Consider the following 17,436-nt stretch of genomic DNA (forward strand, 5'->3'; position numbering starts at 1 on the left):
TTTTACTGGAAACACAATTTTAAGTGGCTTTCTGAGATAAAGACTCGATTTTTCCTGCAGACCTTTACATTTTGACATGGCTAATATTTCTTATGATCATTCCCACAGACAAGTGGCAGAGGAACATTGTGTGTAGGAACAGCAGTTATGTTTGATTTATCTTTTTAAACTGATTTGTATTCTGTCTTTCAACAGGACTGAAAAAGCGAACAAGAAAGGCATTTGGAATGCGGAAGAAAGAAAGAGACACTGATTCAGCGTAAGTGTGAGACAGTCACTTATTATCATTTGTACTGTTTTATAGCAAGAAACAAATAACATAATCTGAAACTAAAAAGTCCAGAAACAACTAACATCAACTTTTTAGTACAACTCAGTTATCTGGCTGTATAATTTTAATGAGGTGTAAATACAGGTGTATTTTTGGGTCAAAAGCTTTGAATGTTAACATGGAGTAAGGAAATACCTTTACAGTGACCCTGGCAACTATTAACTGATAGCCAAATGTATTATTAGTATTCTGATTTTTGCTGATGGTGGACACTATTAGTAAACATTTCAGTAAATTAGCAAAGGACATTTTTTAATATTTACTCATTTTATCAACATTTTTATCACCAAACTAAGGGAATGCATATATCATTCTGCATGCCGCATGCCTCTCAAATATTCCCATCCTCTCAGTAGTACTTTTATTAATGTAACTCATTCCTTCATATTACATTCTTTTGAAGATCCCAGGTTCTTATTGTTACAACACACACACAAACCTCTTCCCTGCTTTGGGCATTTGGTCCATTGGCCCTACACTAACATCCCACCCATTTTCTCCAGTTTAATCAAGCCTCAACTAAACAATTACTTAGTCCTGTCTGTCTTTGGCAACTAATCACACTCTTTGACCATTCCCAAAATCTCTGTTTCACCTCTGCCTCTTCTCCTTCCATCACTATGCTATCACTGCCTTAACTCACCTTACCATAATTTTCATCACAATTATAATCCGATAATTCCTTCCCCCTACTCTTAGAATAACTAACTGACAGTATTATTCCAAATCCTCTGCCCCTCCTAGCCCTCTCACCATGGCTGCATTTTAACAGGTTCTTCTTCTTCACATCTCCACATGCTATATCCCCTTTAACATCTCCACATCTTATGTCTCCTTTGATTTCATATTTAAACAACTTCAGTGAGCTAACACCCACCAGTAAAAGATCCATATATGCTGATCAAGTAAAACACCATATCTCAGTTCCATGAGTATATGGACCTCCACTTCCATAATTCAGCCTCAGTCCATTCCTAACCCTTCTTCTACCAGCTCCTTATCAAGTTACCCACACATCATCATGTATCTCAATTTTCTCCCCAGGTCCCTATAAATCTGACACCAACCAATGCAGCACACAGAGTATTGAAAATCCCAGTAAATCCAAAATAACACTCCAATAATTCCAACAGACTTTGAAACAACCACAAGATTGTTTAATAAAAGTATAAACATTTTATTCAGTTGAGTACTTTCATTTTCTTTATTTGAACTTCATCAGATCTAAATTTTACCCATCATCCCAGTGTATATACATGATCTAAAATGTACCACAATTGATCATAACTAATTAAATGCAGCAAATGTGCTATATATAGTAAATATCCTGCATTAATAAACCTTGTAAATAAACAAATTCCTTAAAATGGCAAATTTATCATCTACAAATGCTAATACATATATAATTACAAATATATCCTTGTATCAATTCATACAATCTTGCTTACACTATTTCACAACAATAAATGGATTCACTTGGTCAAGACAGTGATAGCTCAGTGATGGAAGGAAAAGAGCCATACCAAACTATGTCTAAATATTTAGAACACATTTGAGAGAAAAGGCAGTAACACACTCTTTGAGAATAATGCAATTTTCAGAAAAGGAACTAAAATGTGGTTATTACAACCAATGTAAATATATTCATGAGGGAAACACATAATATTAAAAATTAGAAAGGGTCCTTTAAAGCTCACACATTCAGGTAATTGTAGTTGCAGTGTTTCATTATCTATATTGCCAGTTGTACACATTGCCAGTTATACTATATTGGGAAAACAGAGAGTCCTGAGGAAGAAAATCTATTAACATTATTATAAAATGAGCAAAAAATATGTAACCAAAGAGTCTGGTACATAAAAAGTCTAACTGAATTCAAGTTTGCAATCTTAAAGAAAATTCTCTATGATTTTTGGGAGTGAGCTTGAAAAAATGCGATTGAAGTTAAAGAAGTTGTCTGGCAGCTCTGGTTAAATGCAGCCATGCCACCAGGGTGTAATAACACTGGGCCAGATTCAGGAAGGCTTACACGGAGTTTAAGAGTAGTGTAAGCCTCCGTGTAAGCCTCCTGATTCAGCAACAGCCCAAATCTCCATGTAAGAGACAGCTAACACGTCTCTTACACGGAGTGGGCGTGGAAATGCTCAATACCTCATTTGCAGCTCCAAGATATGCAAATGAGGTATGTGAGCGATCCACGAAGCCCAAACCAGTCCGTGTAACGGACGTGTTAGCTGCAGAAATGTACTCAGCTGACAACTGAGTACATTTCTGCAAATTAAAACGGAGCTATGTCAGCTCCAAATAAAGGGTGCATTTGTTACAGTAAGCATGCCAATGGCCAAATATGTGGCCATTGGCATGAAAAAAAGTTATATAACTTTTTTTTTTCACGGGATTTATGTGTTTAACTGTAGCGCACACCAGCAAACGGTTGCGCTACCTAAAACTGAAAACCGAAGCTTATAAGCCCACAATTGTGGGATTTATGTATTACATGAAATGTCAATGGAGGGACTTGCAGAGCAAAAACAATATGGCCTCCGTTTAGTGGTTGTCAAGGGGGGGAAGCTCCGTGTAAGATATGTAACTAAGCATTACTAGGCAATCCTATGTAAATGAGGGTTACAATACTGAATCACACTGCCACATAGGTAATGAGCACTTTCTGAGTAGTGTAAGAGTTAGAGAAGGGGGAGGAACAGAGTAAGAGGTAGGTGACATCATGGGGGGGAAGGATAGAAAGAAATGTACCAGATTGGAGGGCAATGTAAGGTAAGAGATGACAGACAGACATCAGGGAGGGAGGTGTGTCCCAACAGAACACTAGGAAAGTCAAGAAATTGAGGGCATACGCTATCCCTACACTCTAAGTTTCTTGATATATGTGCATGCGCGCATGTGCGCGCGTGTAAGGCAGGTTCTACATGTGGGAGCGTGTTGCAAACTGTTTACAACGGTTTGCGCAGGCGTGCACGTGCGTAAGGCAGTGTGCGCGCGTTTTAGCATGAATCAGCCTAGCTAACACCGTGTAAGGATGTGTGCGCGCGTGTAACACTGTGTAGGGATGTGTACGCGCGTTTAAGTGACTGTGAGTGTGTTTAAGCTGGTGTGCACATTGCTCCCCCTCAGGAAACAGAGAGGAAGCAGGAAACAACGAAAATACAGGGAAACTGCCAGGGAATACTGCTGGAGTTAATTGGTGGAAACAATTGGAAGCAGGCAATTACACAGGCAGACTAGAAACCCAACCCAGCACTTAAAACACAACAGAGAGCAGTGCAGGCTGTTTCTCACAAGAGATACTGCCAGAAACTAAGCTATCAGAATTGAAAACTGAAAAAAAGCTGAACTCAGAGCAGAAATGCTAGGGGCTGCCATAGCTGTTATAATCAGACATAGGCAAATTGCTGAGGGTGGTGATAATGCAGATGCTGACAGACAACTCAGAGTGAGGAGAAGGAGAAGAGTATACAGGCCCAGGGTCACCTACCATGGGTTACATGAGCTGGAGATAGTAGAGCGCTATAGAGTTGACAGAGAGCTCCTGCAGCAGATTGTTGAGCTGTGCAGGCCACGCCTCACACACAGAACCAACAGAGGGTAACCCATCCCAGTGGAAACCAAGGTATGTGTTGGCCTAAGAATACTAGCAACAGGTACCTTCCAGAGACCAACTGGCGATATGATGGGGATATCACAGGCATCAGCCTCCAGGGTACTGCACCAGTTCCTGGATGCCATGTCACCACATGTCAGTGATCATATATATGTCCCTAATGACTGTGAGGTTGTGGCCAGCAATATGCGTCTCTTCCAGCAAATAGCGGGATACCCTGAGGTGCTGGGTGCAATAGACTGCACACACATACGCATCAAGGCACCAGCCGGTGAGTGGGGTAGAGTCTACATTAACCGCAAGGGATACCCCTCCATCAACTGCCAGGTCGTGTGTGATGCCCAGGGCATAATAATGAATGTGTGTGCTGGCTGCCCTGGGAGCTACCACGATTCCCACATCTGGCATCTGACGCAGCTGTACCAATCATTTGCCAATGGGGACTTCCCACACGGACACCTAGTGGGGGATGCTGGTTATGCACTTGAGCCGTGGCTGATGACACCCATCAGAAATGCACACACACCTGAACAGGAACGCCATAATGAGGCACACGCACAAACACGTAATATCATAGAGCGTGTGTTTGGGCTGCTCAAGTCACGGTTCCGTGTCTGGACACGTCTGGTGGAGCTTTGCAGTACACACCAACTACATGTACCCAAATGATCATGATATGTGCTATGCTACATAATATGATCCTGCGGAAACAGCTGCAGCAGGACCAGCACAGGGCTGGGCCAAACATCCCCCCACCATTGCCAAGGCCACCACAGGCAGGGGGTGACTTGGAGGAGGAACAACCTGACCTTGTCCCAGTAGGCAGAAGGAGGCATGCACAGTATGCCCTGGCCTTGGCAAAGAGGCAACGCATAGCACATATGCTTGGTCAGTAGGAACACTGGGACTGATACCCGCTCTGACTCACTCATACAGTAACAGGGATGCCTAACATGACACAACCTGCTTCCAAACGTACAGGGAGTGTAGTATGTGCATCCGACAGAGGCAGCCCTGCAGCACCACCCGAGGCATGAATGCCATGTGTTAAGTAATGTAACACCATGTATCATATGCACACCTGAGGACCATGACTAACATCCACCCTCACCAATCATAAACCACAAAAACACAAACCCACCTCATAGCTATCACAAGGGATAGGAACCTAGATGTAATGCTACCCAATGCCAAAGGTATAAACAGCAAGATGTGTGCAGTGTAAATGCACACAGTATAGGGAATGCACATATCAGTGCTGTAATAGAAAACAGGGTCAAAGCGCACATCAGCACCCTGACACTACCAGGGTCACACCTCATACAGTGATGTACATGTGCAAAACATGGAACAAGATACAAAATGAGGGTGACTACCAATAAATGGCATGGATAACCACACACCCCTGTTGTTACCACAACAAGAAGCAACATGCATTAGCCATGGTCAAACACCAATGGCTAAAACTGACTACTACTATATAGCTTGCTGCAGACCACTGTCCTAATAGCAGGAACTGCCCCAGGCCTATGTTCACAGGTTCACAGGTTCATACTAGGCTATCTGCCCTAGGGCATTTATAAGCCTAGACCAGAGTTCCGTGGAGTATGCCGCCCCTTCACTCTGACGGATAATTTGCCCATTATATTGCTGTGCCTCTGACAAGCAGTGATACTGAGGTTATCCCTGGGGCATACCTGCAATCTCCCATCCATTGATTAAGATCTCACTTGAACAAAGCCAGTGAGGTACTCAGCCTCACATGTACCAGGATGTTGTTCCACAGCATAGGGACTCTCTGGTTGAAGAATCTGTCCCTCCAGCACATCCTATTAATATCTGTGTTGAGGTTTAAATCTCCTGCCACTGTAGTTCTGATGGATGTAGAGGTCTTGAGGTGAAGCGTGTACATTAACTCAGGTTTGGACATGGCCTTGGATGTCAGGCACAGGTCACCTCTGAGCAGATGGTAAGTCACGGAATCAAGCTGGAATTCCTTCAGTCGGGCAGCATAAGAAATATGTTTGAGACCCTTTCTCCTCCTGTCGAGGAATTTGTGGGCCCATCCAATTGCCATAGGTGTCGGGTCATATACATGCTGAATGGGGCATTGCACTCAATCAATGGTCCGATGAGTGAAGAGTACAGGGGAACAATGACCTCCCTGGATCTAGATGTGAATCCCTGCATGATGAGGTGGGCAATGTAGAAGTTCTACCTAACTACCCTGGCAACGTGAGTGTCAAACAAAGGTTACTGTCAACCTGGGTGCCCAGGTCCCTGATAACCTCCTGTGTGCTTAGAGGATTGCCACCTACATGGGAACTAGTGGTAACCTTGTTCTTCCCAAAGGGTATGGCTATGCATTGTTTAGTGTTTAATGTAAGGCCATGGCTCTGGCACCAGTTATCCGTGTCTATGACACCCTTCTGAAGGATGTCTGTGTCAGATGGGTGTCCAACTATGGTTCCCAGTTTGCAGTCATCTTCAAACTTTGTCAGCCATAATCCTGCTGTGTTTGCTTGTACTTCTGAAAAGTAGATGCTGAGCAATAGTGGGCCCAGGACTGAGCCCTGTGGGACACCACTTGTGACAGTTGTGGAGTGTGACATGGCACCAGCAAGTCTGAACCTGTCTGTTCTGTCACGTAGCCAGTTTGCAACCCATCTTGTGATGTATGGGTTCACATTTAAGCTGGTGATGTTTTCAATGATACCCGAGTGGGGTATTGTGTTGAAAGTCTTTGCCAGGTCAAGGTAGGCTGTGTGGAGTGCCTTGCCCTTGTCAATGGCCTTGGTGTCTGTTATGAAACAGTCAACCAAGTTTAAAAGGCATGATCTGCCCTCGACAAAGCCTAACTGGGTCGGATCTAATGTCTGCAAGTCCCCTATGTCCTCATCTATGACTTCCATTATGATCTTCTCCATAGCTTAGCAGACCCTGCTTGTCAAGCTGATGGGATGGTAGTTTCCGTGGTTGGTGGAGGCACCCCATGTGAAGTGGGTCCACCATTGACATATGCCACTCCTTGGGAACATATCCTGAGTTGAGGCTAAGATCAAACAGCTGCCCTGACTGCGGGTTTAATTCTTGAGTGAGTTCATGGAGCACAAAACCAGGGACACCATCTGGTCCCATGGATGCTGCGTCCTTTCCCTTGGATAGAGCAGTTCCCACCTGAGCATTTGAGATGTTTGGGGGGCTACAATCCTCTTTCATACATATCTCTCCAGTTGTGGTGGAGGGATGGGGAGAAATCTGCACTGAACCTGTCAGCCAGTATGTTGGCAATGTCTGTAGGTTCAGTGATATTTACAGCATTCTGAGCCTATTCTGAGCATATCTGGGAGTTTCCTCCCAGGTGTGTAACGTATGTATAAAAGGCCTCATGGTTGTCCCGTGAGTCCTTAGTGGGTTTACTCCCAATATTCGCCTTGGATGATTTCATGGAGAACTCAGTGTTTCACCTATATTGAGCAGGGGTGTCTACCCTTCCACGGATATCGCTCTATCTTGTAGTACCTCCTTCCTTGTGTTGTAGTGCTTGTTTATGGCTGAGGTCCACCACACTGGACGCTTGCCTCTGGTACAACGAGTCTGTGTTTTGTTTGGGATTGCCTCATCCATGCAGTCCTGAAGGTGCTGGTAGAAGGCAGTTGTAAGTGATACAGTGGCTTGGGTAATGGTGTCTGCTGGCTTGGGGGCTTTGAAAGAGACCACACCAGTCATTAGAAGTGTGTAGTCGGCTTCTGAGAAGTTCTGCACTGTGGTCTTTTCTATCTGGGGTGGGCGTGGGATGTGGACTTCCACTGAGAGTAGGTTATGATCTGATCTCACCAATGATGGGTATACCTCTGGTGTTGAACATTGTGAGCCCATGTTTGTGATGATGAGATCTACTATGTTGTCTCCTCTTGTGGGGATGGTGACTAGTTCTTCCATGGCATGTGAGTGTATGAACTCTAGGAACCTGTGGGCTAGAGTGTTGTGGCTGTAGTACTGATCCCAGTCTATATTTGGATAGTTGGGATCACCCAGTGTGATGGTGTTTGCAGGTACATGTATCCCCGCCACTGTTTTCATGAAAGCTCTGTGAGGTACCTGAGTTTCAGAGGACGGCCTGTAACATGCTACAAACTGCAGAGCAGTCTTGCCTATGGTTAATTGCACCGGATGGTGTCCAATGCATCGTGTGTTGCCACCAACCATGAGGTGAGGGTGTCCTTGATGAATATTGCTATTGCCACCCCTCATAGTGGTAATATGTGTACTGCATAGATACGAAATATTGTGCCTCTGACTTAGTAGTGACACATTATGACCACCTTACATAATTGAATAATGTGACTATGCCTCTGTCTAGTCTGTGCCCCTGTCCACATGCAGCTGTCCAGATGTCTCTTGAAGAGAGTCAGTGAGGTACTCTGTCTAACATGAACTGGGATACTCTGCTAGAGTTTGAGATGCCTCTGAGTTATGACTCTGTCCCTTCAGCATGTCCTATACATGTATGTGCTGAGGTTCAAATCTTTAGCTCCCATGTTTCTGGTGGATGTGGATTGCTTGCAGTGGAGCATGTCTACCAAATCCTGATTGGACATGGTCTTGTATGTCAGGCATAGGTCACCTGTGCATTATGTGGTATGACACTGAAACAGCTTGTTTTTAGTTATTCTTGAAGTATATGACATGTGTTGTAGATCCCTGATCTTCATGGTAAGGTACTTGTGGGGTCTCTCCAGCTGCTGCAAGTGCTGGTTGAGGTACATACCAAATGGGGCGTTGTATTCAAGCATGGGCCTGATAAGGGAGAAGTATAGTGGTACAATGACCTCCTATGGTCTGGATGGAATACCCTCCATGATAAGGTGGCCAAGATAGAAAGTCTGTCAAACAACTTTGGCAACATGGGTGTCAAATGAGATGTCACTATCTACATGTGTCCCCAGCTGTCTGATTTGTTTCCTGTACTCATTGGGTTGCTGTCTATGTACAGATCTGTGGGTACTGTGTTCCTCCCAAAGGGGATGGCTACACATCAGTTGCAGTCAGTTTCAGGCCATGAGTCCAGCAGCAGCTATCTGTCTGTGTGACGGCAGTCTGTAGGATGTGTGTGCTGGCTGATGTATTCACTATGGTGCCCAGGTTGCAGTCATCTGTAAACTTTGTCGCCGACAACCCTCCTATGTTTGCTTTCACATCTGAAAAGTAAATACCAAATAAGAGAGGTCCCAGGACACAACCTTGTGGGACACCACTTGTGACTGGCTTTGAACCTGACAAGGCACCTGCAATGTTGACATTATGGGTTCTGTTTCTGAGCCATTTTGCAACCTATGCTGTGACATATGGTGTTATATTTCAGCTGTTGAGCTTGTCTATGATGCCTGAGTGGGGTATTGTGTCAAAGGCCTTAGCCAAGCGCAGGTAGGTTGTGTGTACTGTGTAGCCCTCATCAACGGCTCTACTGACAGTTTCAAAGTAGTCAACTTGGTGCAAAAGCAGGATCTGCCCTGTACAAAGCTGAATTGGGTGGGATCAAGGGTCTGTAGGACACCAATGTCTCTGTGTGGAAGCTCCATAATGACCCTTCACAAAGCTTTGCAGACAAGGCTGTTTAAGCTTGTGTGGTGGTAGCTGCCAGGGTCTGTGGAGGCATCTCCTTTGTGGAGTGGGACCACTGTTGCCGCACGCCAGTGTTCAGGTACAGATCCTGTAGCAAGGCTAAGGTTAAATAGCATCTGCATATACAGGTTTAGCTCCATCTGTAGTTCACATAGCATGCAACTGGGGATACCATCAGGTCCCATTGATGCTGTGTACTCGTCTTTGCTGACTGCGGCTCTCACATGGACATCCAGGATGACAGTGAGGTTACATACAGCTGTGATAACTATCATGTTTTGGGGGTGAGGAGGGTGTACATTGCACTGAACTGGTCTGCCAGGGTGTCATTAATATCTGTCAGGTCCCTGGAATATAAGTTGTTGTGTACCAAATCTGAGCATATATGAGGGTTCCCACCCAGGCGTCAGACATAACTGAAGAAAGCAGTGTGGTTACCTTCATCGTCTGTGGTGATTTATGTCCCCAAGTTGAACTTGGGTGTCTTTATGTGAGAATGTAGCTTTCTACTACTGCTGATCACAGCTGCCTTACATTCTGGAGATGTAGCTCTGTCTTGCATTAGTATCCTTCATCTGTTATACAGTTTATGGCTGGGGTCCACCAGACAGGCCACTTTCCCTTGGTGGTGAGGGTCTCATTCTCATTTGTGATTGCATGGTCCATGCTTACTCGGAGATGTCCGTAGAAAGTGTCTGTGCAGGAGTCACCATTGTGTGTTGTGGTTTCCACTGGCCCAGTGGGCTTAATGGATACCATCTCAGTCCAGAAGTGTGAAGTCAGCTTCTGAGCTGTTTGTCACTATACCCTGGTATCATACTAGCACTGACACAGGTGTAGACAATTCCCAGAATCCATCAAACAAAATGGACATGCAGGCTTACAGATGCCCTAGGGGGGTAGCCTAGTATGAACCCATTATGATACAGATTGTACAGGACACTACAGATAACCCCAAGGCTGTTGCAAATGATGGTAGTAAGCATGTTGTTGATTCCTGGATATGCTCCGGATCACACAGATATTACAAACAACATACCAGACACACACAGGTATGGCCAACATACATCCTGACATGTGCAGTGCAAACCCCCATAATGCCAAATACCTTCCCCAGCAGACTGCCGCCTCCTGACATTATGTCACCCTTACCACAGGGTACGCCAAAGAGCAGTGTACAACAACAGTGGGTGTTCTCAACAAAGGTGTCTCCTGAATGGATAGTAAAACAAACACCACAGAATCATGAGAGGTTTGGTCTGCACAGCTATGGAAAGGACCAGCATGTACCACAGACATAATGATATTGTGGATCTATTGACACCCGACCCTACCCAGTGTGGGTTTACAAAGTGCAGACCCCACCCCTAAACATGTGTGACTCAGTTGAAACAGTACTTGAAGTCAGTGATGAGGGCAATGTGGTCCACACAGTGTAGCTGGACCTTGCAAAGCCTTCTGTACAATACCCTATGTGTTCATTATAGATTTGCTCACCAGCTGATATATACACCCCAATGTCATGAGAGGGTTGCAAACCAGACCAACGACAGAACTGACATGGTCAGACATGCAGCAGCCATGTCAGACTACAAACCACATATAACAGGCATCCCACAAAGCTTGGTCCTGGGACCTTCACCATCTGGTATATATGCCCCATAGGTACAGGCCAACAAGTAAGGACTGTGCTGGAACATGTTTGTAGAGGACAACAAGCCGCCTGACATATCCGATACACCAGCTGACACAAGCATCCAATAAAAGGGCCACATAGAAACAGACAACTGGTGCCATAGCCATGTCAGCATGTTAAATGGTGAAAACAGTATAGTCAGCCTCTGTGGATATCCAGTAAGAGACCACCAATTCCCACATAGGTGTCGACCCATGACATACCTAACATGTAATGCCAGAATGGGGACACAAGGTGATAGATATCCTGCATTGGACAAAAATGTGGCTGTAGGGTTAACAGAAACAATCCGTATACCAACCTAATCATGAGGGTTATGACATCTAGCTAACGGGAGGTCATTGTGGTTTTGCAGTTATCTTTCAGCAGCATTACAAATGACCACAACAGCGCCTGTGGGTGTACCTCAGCAGATACATTCAGCAACTGTAAAGTCCACAACAGTACCTCACCAGGAGTATCAAAGAGCTGGAACACATGTAATGTGTCACCTGATTAAACAGAATTCAGCTCCACACACTGCCATGCTGGCCACCCAGGCACAAGCTGTGCCTGATGTAGAAAGCCATGTCCAAGCTGGCAGCAATGCACATGCCGTGCAGCTTGTACAATGTGAATGGCAGGAGATATGCACATGAGGGACCTGAACCCCAGCACTGACATACATAGGACAAGCTGTACTGCATTATCCATAACACAGAAGCCACCCCCACGCATGAGTAAACTACCAGTACAGGTTATCCATAGAGTCACTCATTGATTCTACTCAACAGGGATCCTAACGAGTGGATGGGAGATGGTAGGTATACCCTGGGTATCAATGTTGTGTCACAGGTAGACAGAGGCACAGTATACAAAACAAGACATATGTCATGTCAAACTGCACTTACGATGTGTTGATGGACAAACACACTATCCAATAAGCATTAGAAATGGCCTTGGGCACATCGGTAGTGTTTGCCAATGTACACCCATGTTGTGGAATACACTACTGATGTTGGATGAGGCCGTAAGTAGTTCACATATGAACATAATGCAACATGGTCAGATAGGTTCATAGGTTCATAGGTTCATACTAGGCTATCTGCCCCAAGGCAGTTCTAAGCCTAGCCCAGAGTCTGGTTGCGTACGCCACCCCTTATATGGAAACAGTACTGTGCCCATTAGTTGGACGTGCCTGTCTCCAGCAGTGACACAGTGACGATCCCCGGGGTAAACCTATGATTTCCCATCCACAGGTCAGGATACCTCTTGAACAGAGCCAGCAAGGTGCTGTGACTCACATGGACCGTGATTGTATTCCACAGCATAGGGAGTCTCCGAGTGATAAATCCACCCCTCCAACATGTCCAATGTACATCCCTGCTATGGTGTAAGTCACTTGCACTAGTGGTTCAGGTGGATCTGACGATTTTGAGGTGGAGCATGTCCATTAATCCCTGGTTGGACATGCTTGCATGTCATGCACATGTCACCTGTAAGCAGACAGTATGTGACTGAATAGAGCTGTAGTGTCTTCAATCTGGCAGCATATGACAGATGTTGGAGACCCTTTATCCTTTTGTTGGGGACATTCAGGGTCTCTCCACTTGCTGCAGATGTCAGGTGAGATACATCCAGATAAGGCAGTGTACCAGATCACCGGTCCGATAAGTGAAGAGTACAGGGAACAATGACCCACTAGATCTGGATGTGGATCCCTTCCTGATCATGTGGACAATGTAGAAGGTCCTACTAGCCACTTTAGCAATGTGAGTGTCATCAGAACAGTGACTGTCAACCTGGGTCCCCAGGTCCATGATAACCTCCTCTGTGCTTAGAGGATTGCCACCTATATGGTAGCTTGGGGTTACCTTGCTTTCCTGAAGGGTATGACTACACATGTTTTGCAAGTTGACTTCAGGCCATGGCTCTGGCACCAGCTATCAGTGTCCGTGAGTCCCTTCTGAAGGATATCCGTGTCTGATGCACTGTCCACTATGGCACCCAGTGTGCAGTCATCTGCAAACTTTGTCAGCCAATGTCCTCCCATGTTGGCCTGTACTTCTGAGAAGTAGATAACAAACAATAGGGGCCAAGGACTGAGCCCTGTGTGAGACCACATGTGACTGGCCTGGTGTCTGACATAGTGCCAGCAACTCTAACCCTGTGGGTCCTGTCCGTCAGACAGTTTGCAACCTGATCTTGTGACATATGGGTGTACATTTCTGTTGGTAGGGTTTCCTACAATACCTGAGTGGGGTATTGCGTTGAAAGTGTTTTCAAGGGCAAGGTAGGCTCTATGGACTGCCTTTCCCTCATCAATGGCCTTAGTTACTGTTTTGATAATGTCAACCAAGTACAAAAGGCATGACTTGCCCTTGATCAACACAAACTGGGACAGGTACAATGTCTGCATGTCCCCATATCTTTCTTTATGAGCTCCATTATGATCCTCTCCATAGCTTTGCAGACTACACTTGTTAAGCTTATGGGGCAGTAATTACCAGAGTCCATAGAGGCACTGCCTTTGTGCAGACGTGCACAACTGGACCCTAAAGAGGCTGTTGTGCACAGTATGGAAATGTAAATCAGTGATAGGACTAAAGCCCAGGATACTGTCCACCACAGTGAAAGTACTGAACCACTACACTATACAGTACTACAGTGCTAGGTCAGTAGGAATGGATGTTAACAATTGTATGCAAAGTATCCCATGCAAAACCTGCAGGCACAGTATAATCCCTGTTGTGTTCACAGGAAGCATCTGGACAGTAACTACACAACATGTCACAGAACACACAACCTTAAACAGGAGTTATTTTTGGAGTTCACACTCATCCACAACTGTGATGGGCTGCATAGTTCAACATATGGAAAGCTCACACTGGGCATGCTCACACACTTTGATAAATGAGACATCATTCACACAACATGCCATGGGAAGGCTGAACTGGGCATGCTCACACACTTAGTTCAAATGTTCCTCTTAACAACTGTGAAAACACACCACAGGATGCACATTCCCCATTCCAAACAATGAAGATGTCAGCACCCTATAAGTAGATCAGTAGAAATGCTACCTCCCAGTAATCCGAATAGCGCGCTCTGCTAATGCGTCTGTCTCTAGTGTCATAACATAGTTAGGTAGGGGTTTGAATCCAACAAGTGGCGTGTGTGAATGGGGGTAAGTGTGTGTATAAGTGTGTATGAGAAGAACATCCCTTTTGGCAACTGTGGAAACACACCACAGGGAGCTCATTCCACTTTCTAAACACTGATGATGTCAGCACCCTATAAGTAGATCAACTGAAATGAAATCTCCCAGTAATGCGAATAGTGCGCTCTGCTAATACGTCCGTCTCTAGTGTCATAACATAGTTAGGTAGGGGTTTGAATCCTGCAAAGGGAATGTATGTGTGTTAGTATGAGTGGGGTTTGTGTGTGTGCATAACGCTGTGGAAAGAAAGTGCCTTTTGCCAACTGGGAGAACACACTACAGGGTGCACATCCCTCTTAAGTAAACACAGATGATGTCAGCACCCTCTAAGTACAGCATTGGAAAAGATTGCTCCTACTAATGCAAATAGCACACTCTGCTAATGTGTCTGCCTTTAGAGTCATAACACATCTAGGTAGGGGTTTGGATCTTGCAAATGGAAAGTATGCGTTTTACTGTGGGTGGGGTTGGTGTGTGCACAATGGTGGGGTGGGATGTCTCTTTGCCAAATGGGGCTAAGGTGCACTGCAGGGTGCACATTTCCCTTAACAAACAGTGATGTTGACAGCACCCTGTACAAACAGAACAACAACACAGAAGGTGTTGGTACCAATGATGCATGTAAGGTTACACTTCAACTAATGTCCACAAAACAAAGTAGGATAAACAAATGCTCCTTTTACTCTATCCAAACAACATGGCAACAGACAACTGCCACTACTCAGTATAGTGCTACATGCTACTGTAACATGCAGATGTACCAGAATATACCTAGATAGTGTTTTGAAGCCTGAATGTGGCAAGTGTGTGGATGTGGGATGTTACTGTGTGTGCATTTCCGTATGGAAAACATGTTTGAGATATTGGCAATATTGTTGCAGACAGCTTAGGTGCAGATACCCCCCCCCCCCATTCTCCTACACAAGTGGAATTAGATTTGGCCATTAAAACTTTACCTCACATGCTTTGGATGGTACATCTCCTATATTGCCTTTATACTAATTCCTACTATTGACTGTTATATTTATTTTAGCAGAGTGATTTTGCATGGCTGTCATGGCTTAGTGGTAGGTCATACAGACTAATGTTACCAAGGTCCTGGGTTCGAGACTGGCAGTGGGAATTTATTTTTGTCTCCAGACTTTCAAAATGAGTACAAGACCTGTCAATCAAAGTGCCATAAAGGCACTTTTAAGCACTAAACCAGGTCTGCACTCGTTAGCATGAATGAAGAAGGAGGCGTGCCCAGTATGACCTGGCCTTGGCAAAGAGGCAACGCATAGCACATATGCTTGGTCAGTAGGAACACTGGGACTGATACCCGCTCTGACTCACTCATACAGTAACAGGGATGCCTAACATGACACAACCTGCTTCCCAAACGTACAGGGAGTGTAGTATGTGTATCCGACAGAGGTGGCCCTGCAGCACCACCTGAGGCATGAATGCCATGTGTTAAGTAATGTAATATCATGTACAATATGCACACCTGAGGACCCCAACTAACATCCATATCCACGCATATGACCCTGTGGAAACAGCTGCACGTCATACAGTGATGTACATGTGCAAAACATGGAACAAGATACAAAATGAGGGTGACTAGCAATAAATAGCATGGATAACCACACACCCATGTTTGTACCACAACAAGAAGCAACATGGAATAGCCATGGTAAAAACCAATGGCTAAAACCAACTACTACTATATAGCTTGCTGCAGACCACTGTCCTAATAGCAGGAACTGCCCCAGGCCTATGTTCACAGGTTCATACTAGGCTATCTGCCCTAGTGCATGTATAAGCCTAGCCATAGTGATGTGGCTATTGCCACCCCTTATAGTGGTAATAAGTGTACAGAATAGATTCTGAATATTGTGCCTCTGACTTAGTAGTGACACATTATGACCCCCTTACGTAATTGAATAACATGACTGTGTCTCTGTCTAGTCTGTGCCTCCGTCTCATATGCAGTTGTCCAGATGTCTCCTGAAGAGAGTCAGTGAGGGACTCTGTCAAACATGAACTGGGATACTCTGCTAGAGTGTGAGATGCCTCTGAGTTATGGCTCTGTCCCTCCAGCATGTCCTATACATGTATGTGGTGAGGTTCAAACACTCAGCTTTCATGGCTCTGGTGGATTTGGATTGCTTGCAGTGGAGCATGTCTACCAAATCCTGATTGGACATGGTCCTGTATGTCAGGCATAGGTCACCTGTAAGTATGCGGTATGACACTGAACAAAGCTGGACTTCCTCTATTCCGGAAGCATATGACATGTGTTGAAGAACCCTGATCTTCATGGTAGGTACTTTTCGGGTGCAAAGGTGCAAAAGGCAGGATCTGCCCTGTACAAAGCTGAACTAGGTGGGAACAAGGGTCTGTAGGTCAGTAATGTGTCTTTGTAAGAGCTCCATGACTCCTCCCATATCTTTGCAGACAAGGCTGGTTAAGCCTGTGTGGTGGTAGTTGCCATGGTCTGTGGAGGCATCTCCCTTGTGGAGTGGGACCACTGTTGCCGTATGCCAGTGTTCAGGTACATATCCTGTAGCAAGACTAAGGTTAACTAGCAGTTGTATATATGGGTCCAGCCCCTTCTGGAGTTCACATAGCATGCAACTGGAGATGCCAGCAGGTCCCATGGATGCTGTGTACTTGTCTTTGCTGAGTGTGGCTCTCACATGGACATCCAAGATGACAGTGAGGTTACATACAGCAGTTATAACTATCTTGTTTTGAGAGTGAGGGAGGGGGTACATCGCACTGAAGCTGTCCGCCGGAATGTTGCCAATATCTGTCAGGTCACTGGAATATATGTTGTTGTGTACCAACTCTGAGCATATCCGAGGGTTCACAACCAGGTGTCTGACATAACTGAAGAAAGCAGTGTGGTTACCTTCATTGTCTTTGGTGATTTATGTCCCCAAGTTGACCTTGCATGTCTTCATGAGATAAATTGGTTAGCT

The 17,436-nt window shown here is 45.1% G+C and overlaps 1 protein-coding gene across 10 annotated transcripts in view; it reads left to right on the top strand.

Annotated features, from left to right (window-relative positions):
- The window catches only part of SGIP1 (SH3GL interacting endocytic adaptor 1), a 1,172,197-nt gene that overhangs the window by 319,441 nt on the left and 835,320 nt on the right, over nt 1-17,436 (top strand). For all 10 annotated transcript variants that reach the window (XM_044085575.1, XM_044085576.1, XM_044085579.1 and 7 more), the window contains exon 2: nt 196-259. In XM_044085575.1, the coding sequence (XP_043941510.1) occupies nt 196-259 (64 nt within the window). The remainder of the gene's footprint in view (nt 1-195; nt 260-17,436) is intronic.

This window comes from Protopterus annectens, chromosome 10.part0, assembly GCF_019279795.1.
Source record: "Protopterus annectens isolate FY-2018-M chromosome 10.part0, PAN1.0, whole genome shotgun sequence".
Taxonomy (NCBI): domain Eukaryota; kingdom Metazoa; phylum Chordata; order Ceratodontiformes; family Protopteridae; genus Protopterus; species Protopterus annectens.